Source organism: Nipponia nippon, unplaced genomic scaffold, assembly GCF_047370975.1.
Source record: "Nipponia nippon isolate SJK-2023a ecotype South Korea unplaced genomic scaffold, ASM4737097v1 scaffold_63, whole genome shotgun sequence".
In the NCBI taxonomy this organism is placed as follows: Eukaryota; Metazoa; Chordata; class Aves; order Pelecaniformes; family Threskiornithidae; genus Nipponia; species Nipponia nippon.
The window spans coordinates 84,088-92,721 of NW_028262384.1; the positions used below are offsets into that span (position 1 = coordinate 84,088).

General features: G+C 62.9%; 1 protein-coding gene across 1 annotated transcript; it reads right to left on the minus strand.

Moving 5' to 3' along the window:
• Positions 1-2,856: 2,856 nt before the first annotated feature.
• On the minus strand, positions 2,857-6,426 carry LOC148051214 (uncharacterized). The gene is made up of 12 exons (XM_087738284.1): positions 6,325-6,426; positions 6,194-6,244; positions 6,025-6,102; positions 5,668-5,724; positions 4,870-5,006; positions 4,690-4,783; positions 4,511-4,567; positions 4,112-4,171; positions 3,945-4,000; positions 3,635-3,704; positions 3,403-3,449; positions 2,857-3,058 (listed from the first exon to the last, which is right to left on the minus strand). Exons 1-12 carry the CDS (start codon positions 6,424-6,426, stop codon positions 2,857-2,859), a joined length of 1,011 nt encoding a protein of 336 aa, XP_087594410.1.
• Positions 6,427-8,634: the final 2,208 nt, after the last annotated feature.

Genomic DNA, 8,634 nt, shown 5'->3' on the forward strand with positions numbered 1-8,634 from the left:
CCCAGCACTGCCAAGTCCACCCCTAAACCGTATCCTCAAGCACCACGTCTACCCGTTCTTTAAATACCTCCAAGGATGGGGACTCAACCCCTGCCCTGGGCAGCCTGTGCCAGTGTCTGACAGCCCTTTCGGTGAAGAAGTTTTTCCTAATATCCAACCTAAACTTTTCCTGGCACAGCTTGAGGCCGTTTCCTCTCGTCCTGTCACTTGTTACTTGGGAGAAGAGACCTGAAGAGAACTTGAGGGTGTTAAGGAGACTGTCAGTTGTGATTAAGGCAGTGAGTGAGATGATCCTTGTAGGAGCTTTCTGAGTGGGTGAGAATGGGGCAAGACTGCACGTAAGGACAGAAGAGGCTGTGGCAGCTGTTGAGCTGATCAGATCTCAAATAAGAGATGATGATTTGGGCAATATCTGGCGAAGTCAGTGCCTTGTACATGTTGCGGAGACTGTGTAAGGCCTGAGTGCTGGCGAGGAGAGGAGTGTGAAAGGAGTGTTGGAGTGGCAGGGAATGGGGATGGAAGTGCTCACAGAGTCATTTCTCAGTTTTCCATGGGCTGTCCGTAGAGCCCGTGTAGCTCGTCTTGCATTCCAAAAGAAGTGCCACCCTTTGGTGAAAAGAGAGGGAAAAAATAGAAAAGGTAACCTGTGGCAGAGCTCGAACTTGGAGTGAGATTGCCATGCTTAGTCTTACCATTCTAGAGTATTAAAAACATTTCCTTGAAACACTTTCCCAAAATAGCAAGGCATGACTTTCTGAAATAGCTGTTTTGCTAGGAGCTGCATCTGAGCTACGCCAGATGAGAGAGTCTTGCCTGCTGTCAGTCACCAAGGCTGATGACAGGTCTCCCAGCAGTTTTGGCAAGGACAGAACAAGGTAGATGCGTGTGCTACTCTGTGCTGATTGTAGTTTCTGGAACATGTCTTGCATAAAGTGGTCTTCAGGTTTTGCAGGCTGTAGGTTTGGCAGGATCTAGTGTGTCATTAACATGATGGTAATGACAAAACCCGGTGGGATGGGGTTGAGAATCAGAAGGGTAAAAGTGCGAAAGAAACACGTGGCTTGAGATAAAACCAGTTTAAGAATTGAAAAGAAATTAAAAAAAAAAAAGTAAGGAAAAGGAAAAAAACTAACAGGGAGAGGAAAATAAAACCCAAGAAAAACAGGCGATGCAAATGAAAACAATTGCTCACCACCGACCGACCGATGGTCAGCCAGTACCTGAGCAGTGGCCCCCCGCCACCCTCTCCCCCAGATTTATTGCTGAGCACGACGTCATATGGTATAGAACAGCCCTTTGGTCAGCTGGGGTCAGCTGTCCCAGCTGTGTCCCCTCCCAACTTGCTGCGCACCTCCACCCTACTCGCTGGCGGGGCAGAAGAGGCCTTGACGCTGTGTCAGCACTGCTCAGCAGTAAGTAAAACGTTGGTGCGTTATCAGTGCTATTTTCACCACAATTCCAAAACACAGCCCCATGCAAATTACTGTGAAGAAGTGTAACTATCCTGGCCAAAGACAGGACAGTAAGGCATTCTGGATTTCATATAATTTTCAGGAGTGCTTGAACAGTTCAATGTTACGTTGAGGTACGGTAGTTATAACATCATCAAAAGAAAGTGAAGAGAGAGAAGGTGAAGATGGCAAAGAGCCCCATCCAGCCTGGCCTTGAATGTTTCCAAGGATGGGGCAGCTACCACCTCTCTGGCCAACCCGTTCCAGTGTTTCACTACCCTCATTGCAAAAAATTTCTTCCTTCAATCTAGTCTGAATCTCCCCTCTCTTAGTTTAAAACCATTACGCCTTGTCCTGTCGCTACAGACCCTGCTAAAATGTCTGCCCCCATCTTTCTTACAGGCCCCCTTGAACACCAGACGCCGCAGCACCTCCTTGTGCCTCTGTGACGCAGGAGAACACTGCGTCAGGCACTCCCGGAGCATGCGGAGCTCTTGCTTCCCCACTTCTGCCTGCATGGCTGCACCTGCGCGTCGGGAGCCGGCAGGGCCACTCAGGAGGTGGCAGGCCGGGTCGCTCCGGCCTCCATCTGACAGGGCCTTTCCCCTCGTCAGCCAAACCTGTGAGTGGCTGGAGAAGGTGGCAGGGAGCAGCCGGGGCTGTGCCGGCCGGTGGCTGTGGGGTCAGCCGGGACACGGGCCTTGGGGACAGAGCCAGCGGCTCCGAGACTGCTAGAATGGGTCCCATGGGATGGGGTGCGACAGGTGATGGGGACAGGGGCCCCCGCGGCTGTGGGGCCAAGAGGGATGGGAGCATTTGGAGGAGAGGAGAGCAGGGTGGTGGGGACAGTGGGGAGGGAGAAGGGCAGAGGCTGGGGGGCTGTGGCATGGGGGGTGTGGGTCCATAGGGGCCATGGGGCACAAGGGCAGGTGGGCAGCCGCGGGGTTGTGGGGGGCTGTGGGGAGGAAGGGAGGGGGCTTGGGGGGTCTAGGGGGCTGTGGGTGAAAACGTTTGCCGGCCGCCGTGTAAATGTGTCCCCGGCTGCTGGAACCCAAGTAGTCTCAGACGCTTACGGTGGTTGGCCTGCGCATGGCTAAATGGTTGCCAAAAGGTGGTGTAAAAAACTAGGGTGGCCTGAGAAGAGGGTGGTTCCCCCTGAGCGTACAGCAGCATAAATACTTTGGGGACGGCGGGAGGGAGGGCAGGTGCGGCTGGCACACAAGGACCTGGCTTGTGGCAGGCAGGGTGGTGGCACCCAGTGCCTAGCAGAGGAGGCTGGGCCTGGCCTCGAGGAGCTGCGGGGACCAGCACACGGGGCAAGACCCTCTATCCCCCCGTGCCCCAGCAAACACGCCTGAGCCCATGGAGTTGGAGGTAGAAAAGGCTTTATTGGGGGGGCGGGCTGTCAGAAGGGCAGCAGCCCCTCACTGCGCACGGGGAGGATCTTCCACAGGCTGCATGCCAGGGTGGTGTAGGTCTCCTCAGGCAGCACACACACCAGCAGGCGGTAGAAGAGCTCGGGGTCGTACCAGGAGGCGTAGAGCACCGCAGCAGCCAGAGCGAAGCCGACGGCCAGCTGCAGGCCGATGAAGAGCAGGCCGAGTGTCCTGTGGGGCAGAAGAGGGATGGGAGGCAGGGCAGGCTGGATGCATCCCAAGCCCATCTTGCCTCTGGGATGGAGGGGGCCATCCTGGGAGCCCCCACGGGCTGCCTCCCCAGCCGCTTCTCATTGCTCCCTCGGGCAGGATGGGACATGAGACTCCACAAGCCCGGGAAAGCACCCCGGCCCAGGGAAAACCGCCGCTGAGCACTTCCCAGCTGCCAAGCCCACAGCCGGCCAGCAGCTCCCCAGCAGCCTGGACTTGTGAGCCCCGCCGGCGGGAGCAGGTGTCTGGCCCATGCCACCCGCTGCCCGGGAGCAGGCCCCAGGGGCCCCAGTGGGGACACTCACTCCAGCCAATGAATGAAGCCGCGTCTTCTCGCCAGCATCTCCCTCTCCTGCAGAGAGATGGACGCTTGTCAAGCACTGCTGCGCAGTTGGGACAGCTGGAGTTGCACGGTGCCCCCGGCCTCCGCCTTGCGCAGGAGTACAGCCCACGCGTGGCTGTGACCTCCACGGACCCCCCTCCCCAGGGAGACCCACGCTGGCCGGGGCAGGGGCTGGCACAGGCTCTCCCCCTTACCAGCTTTGCTTCCACCACCTCCGGCAGCGCAGTCCCCGGCGCCTCTGCCTCCTTCTTCCTCTGCAGCTGGCTGCAGGCAACAGGGCTCGGTTGGAGGAGTTAGAGACCTCCGTGGCCACGCGGGCAGGCCCCTTGCGCACATACAGCACCCCAGGCAGGGCTTGGGCTCCCCTGTCACACCGCGTGCTGCACATTCCCCCCACCCCATTGCCTAGCACCAGCACTGGCAGCCCCAGCGCTCCGGGTGCTGCAGAGACACACCCCCCCCCCCGCCCCCGGACACCCGCGTGGGGCGAGGGGCCCAACTCACCAGGCCTCTTCCTCCTCCAGTGCCTCTTCGAGTTTCTTCATTTCCTGACGCAGCACCTGGGAGAAGGAAGGGTGCGAGTCCCTGAGCCCGCTGCCAGCCTCCTCCAACCCCCCCACCCCAGGGCCCGGGGGCACCCACCCATTTTCCCCCAGCCCTTTTGGCACTACCTCATTCTCCTCCTCATCCTTCCGCAGCCAGGCCACCATCTGGGCACAGTGCTCTTGCCCCTGCAAAACAACGGGCGTTATCGTGCGGGCGGCTGGGCTGGGACCTGGGCACCCTCACCCCTCTCCAGCCCCAGGGCCATGCCCACTCGCTACCCCACTGCCCCAGGGCACGGGGAGACTGGGCGACTGACAAGGCCGGGCAGAGGGAAGTGACAGACGCCCCCCGATCCTGGGGAAAATGTCCTCCCCAGTCCCGCTTCTGCCCGCGGACGCTGGGCAACCGGCGCTAGGTGACCCTCCTTGAGCAGGGGGGTTGGGCAAGCCAAGATGACCTCCAGAGGTCCCTTCGAGCCTCTCAGCCCCAGCCGCTGCAGCTCTGGGACATGGGCAGGAGAGGACACCAACCTTAATGTTGAACGCCTCTATGGCATCGTGCAGGCGTTGTTGGTTCTCCTCCTGCATGCGGGAAGGAGAGCAGGGGCTCAGGGTCTGCAGCCCCAGGGTCTGCAGCCCCAGCCCCCACGGACCAGGAGCCACTCCACACCTACCATACGCTGCAGTAGCTCCATGCTCCTTGCCCGTTGTGTGGAGCCCTGCCCAGAATCTCTGCCGGCTCCGCCATCAGTCCCTGGAGCCTCTGCTGCCTGCAGGCATGGGGAACCATCAGATTCCCTGTCACAGACATCCCCGCCCTCGCACATGGCTCTGCCCCAGCTTCCTACGTCCCAGCGCCCAGCAGCCATCTGCACACCCAGCACCCTCGCCCTGTGCCGGGCTTGGCCTGCGCCAGCTGGGTGCTGAGCCCGTGGCAGGAGGTGGTGGGGGGCACCAGGGACCGCTGAGGAGAGAAGGAGCTTCCCCATCCCTGCTGTGCCGGGCGCCCGCAGGACCACTCCTGGTCATGGGGCTGCCCTGTTCTAGGGCCGCTGCGACGCCTCCAGTGTCGCCACCCTGCCCCGTGAGGTCGCAGCGCCCTTGCCCCCAGGACCCCCCTTCCTTTTGGTCCCCCACCAGCCCCAGCAGCGCACGCGTCCTCCCCACACATTGCAGGGAACCATGGCGGGAAAGGGCATCCCCAGTCAGTCCCCAGGGCCCCGGAGGTCAGGCCAGGGCCAGGGCAGCAGGCGCCCGGGTGACCTGGGGCTAGCACCATTGCCCAGCAGCTCTGGCCACCCCCTCAAGGGATTTCTGGATGCAGGTCACAGACCTTCATCAGCTCCCACACTGCTGTGCCTCCCTCTGCCTCTCCCTGGGAGAGGCCTGCCTGGGAGAGAAGAGGGAACAGGAATGTCTCCAGGAGGGTCACTCATCCCTCTGCCTTCCCCAAAGCCATACTGCTGTGCCTGCAGACCCACAGCAGGCTCCCCTCTGCAGCACAGCCACAGCCAAGAGCCTGGCGGATCTGCACAGGCCCAGTCCCTCCATCACGGACACCGTATCCTGGAGGAAATCTCCTGCCCAGCCACACCACTGCCCGTGGCTGCTGGGGTGCACGGACCCACCGCTGGCACCCCCCTCCCTGACCCTTTCAGGACGGGCCTCCTTTTCCCCTGTACCTTCTGCGTCTCTTCCAGGCTCACGGCTGCCTCCCTGCTTGCCACCTGAGCGTGCTCCTGTGGGAGAGGAGGGGAAGAAAAGCAGCCATCAGGGCAGCGGGACACCGCCACGAGTGCATTCCCCTCGGCATTATCCCCTCCCAGCTCCCCTCGGGCACTGCCGTTGCCCTCGCGTCCCCTCTCCTTCCCAGCCCTGCAGGCACCAGGGGCAGACAGAGGGACCCCCAGGCCCAACGCTGCGCACGGGTCCACATCTGGAGCAACTGGCTCTAAGTGACCCTGCTTGAGCAGGGGCATTGCACAAGACAAGACGATCTCCCGCCCAACCTCAAGCACTCTGTGATTCTGTGAACTCACCTTCGTCCGGGCCACCAGCCGCTCCAGCTGCTGGAGCTCCTGGCCATTGCTTTGCAAGCGCCGCGCCACAGCACCCTTCTGGGAAGAGGAGCCGGACACAGGCACTGAGCCCCTGCCACAGCCCCAGGGGCTGCAGCTGGGGGAGGTGGGCAGAGGAGGGCACGCTGACCTCCATGGAGAGCCGCTCCACGGTTTCCTGCAGCTCCTGCTGCTTCTTGCCCTGTGTGGGGAAAAGAGGGCTCAGGGGCTCAGGTCTCGCAGCCCCAGCCCCCGGGGACAAGGGGAACGCTCCACACCTACCAGACGCCACAGCACCTCCTTGTGCCTCTGTGACGCAGCAGAACACTGCGTCAGGCGCTCCCGGAGCACGCGGAGCTCTTGCTTCCCCACTTCTGCCTGCATGGCTGCACCTGCGCGTCGGGAGCCGGCAGGGCGTGAGGGGCACGGCCGCAGGCACTATCCGGCACGGACACTGGCGGGGACGCTGCCCTACCCTGACACACAAGCGCACAGGGACACGCGGGTGGGCTCAGGGGAACGCACCCCCGCACGACTGTGCCCAGGCGCACAACCCCGCTCACCTGCAGCTGTGCCCGGCACCGCGGGTGCTGGCACAGGTCCAGCCGTACGCCCGCGGGCACAGCCACGCACCGCCTTGTGCTCCGCAAACGCAGGCGCACCCGCGCTCTCTCACGCAAAGGAAGGCCACGCACGTGCACAGTCAGGGCTGGCACGGGAGCCTCCCTCCAGCGTAGGGCACCGTCCGCCGTCTGCACTCACGCGCCTGCGCCCTCCCCTCTCACCAGCGGTCCTGTGCGCTCACACGCACTAGTTCCGTGCCGCGCTTGGCCCGCGCCAGCTGGGTGCTGAGCACGTGGCAGGATACGGTGGGGGGCGCCAGGGAACCGCTGAGGAGAGAAGGAGCTTCCCCTGCCCTGCTTTGCCAGGTGCCCGCGGGGCCCCTCTGCACGGCGGACACAGCACAGGTCGTTGGCGCGTACTCTCCAGACTCCTGCCCAGCACCACTGAGGTTCTCCTCCAGGTGCTGCCCTGCCTCTGGGAGCAGCCCCCTTTGTACCCACGGCGGTGACCGTGTTGTCACAAGCCCCGAGTGACGTCACGGTTACAGGGCCACCACTGCCCACTGTGACGTGGCAATCACCTCCCTGGGGCTGGCGCCAAGCTGGCCGTGGGGCCCAGCCATGGCCAGGGGGAAACAGGGCAGCACTCTCAGCGTCCACTCTTAGCGCATGGGCGGGAGCGACCTGGGGCACCGCGTGTCAGCATCTCTCCGCGGGGTACGCCTGTCCCACAGCTGTCCAGCTCCAGCAGCAGCTCCCCACCCCAAGTCCAAGCAGGAGCCAGGCTGCACGTGTACTCCCAGCAGGCACAGGCAGGCACTCACAGCCACGCGCGTGCACCACGGCTGCGCGCGTGTGCACAGGTGGCCAGACCGCATGGAGTCCAGCACAGGGCTCAAGCATCCAGCCCCCGTTTGGATCCAGCATCCAGCCCCGGGGGGAGAACTACAGCCCCGGAAGGGGAAGAATAAAGCCTAGCCCCTGCTCCAGCCTGGGCAGACGCCGTGCTTGCAGGCTCCCCAGAGGAATGGTCTCTCTCTCTTGCTCCGAGCCGCAGCTGCTGGCCCGTGGCGGGGACAGCAGGAGGGAAGGGGTGGGGGCACGCGGCAGGCAGGCAGTGACCCACGTGCTCCAGCTCTCTGGCCCTTCGAGGGGCTGCATGCAGCAGCGCCGCATTCAGGAGCTGGCAAGGCCGGGTCGCTCCGGCCTCCATCTGACAGGGCCGTTCCCCTCGTCAGCCAAACCTGTGAGTGGCTGGAGAAGGTGGCAGGGAGCAGCCGGGGCTGTGCCGGCCGGTGGCTGTGGGGTCAGCCGGGACACGGGCCTTGGGGACAGAGCCAGCGGCTCCGAGACTGCTAGAATGGGTCCCATGGGATGGGGTGCGACAGGTGATGGGGACAGGGGCCCCCGCGGCTGTGGGGCCAAGAGGGATGGGAGCATTTGGAGGAGAGGAGAGCAGGGTGGTGGGGACAGTGGGGAGGGAGAAGGGCAGAGGCTGGGGGGCTGTGGCATGGGGGGTGTGGGTCCATAGGGGCCATGGGGCACAAGGGCAGGTGGGCAGCCGCGGGGTTGTGGGGGGCTGTGGGGAGGAAGGGAGGGGGCTTGGGGGGTCTAGGGGGCTGTGGGTGAAAACGTTTGCCGGCCGCCGTGTAAATGTGTCCCCGGCTGCTGGAACCCAAGTAGCCTCAGACGCTTACGGTGGTTGGCCTGCGCATGGCTAAATGGTTGCCAAAAGGTGGTGTAAAAAACTAGGGTGGCCTGAGAAGAGGGTGGTTCCCCCTGAGCGTACAGCAGCATAAATACTTTGGGGACGGCGGGAGGGAGGGCAGGTGCGGCTGGCACACAAGGACCTGGCTTGTGGCAGGCAGGGTGGTGGCACCCAGTGCCTAGCAGAGGAGGCTGGGCCTGGCCTCGAGGAGCTGCGGGGACCAGCACACGGGGCAAGACCCTCTCTCCCCCTGTGCCCCAGCAAACACGCCTGAGCCCATGGAGTTGGAGGTAGAAAAGGCTTTATTGGGGGGGCGGGCTG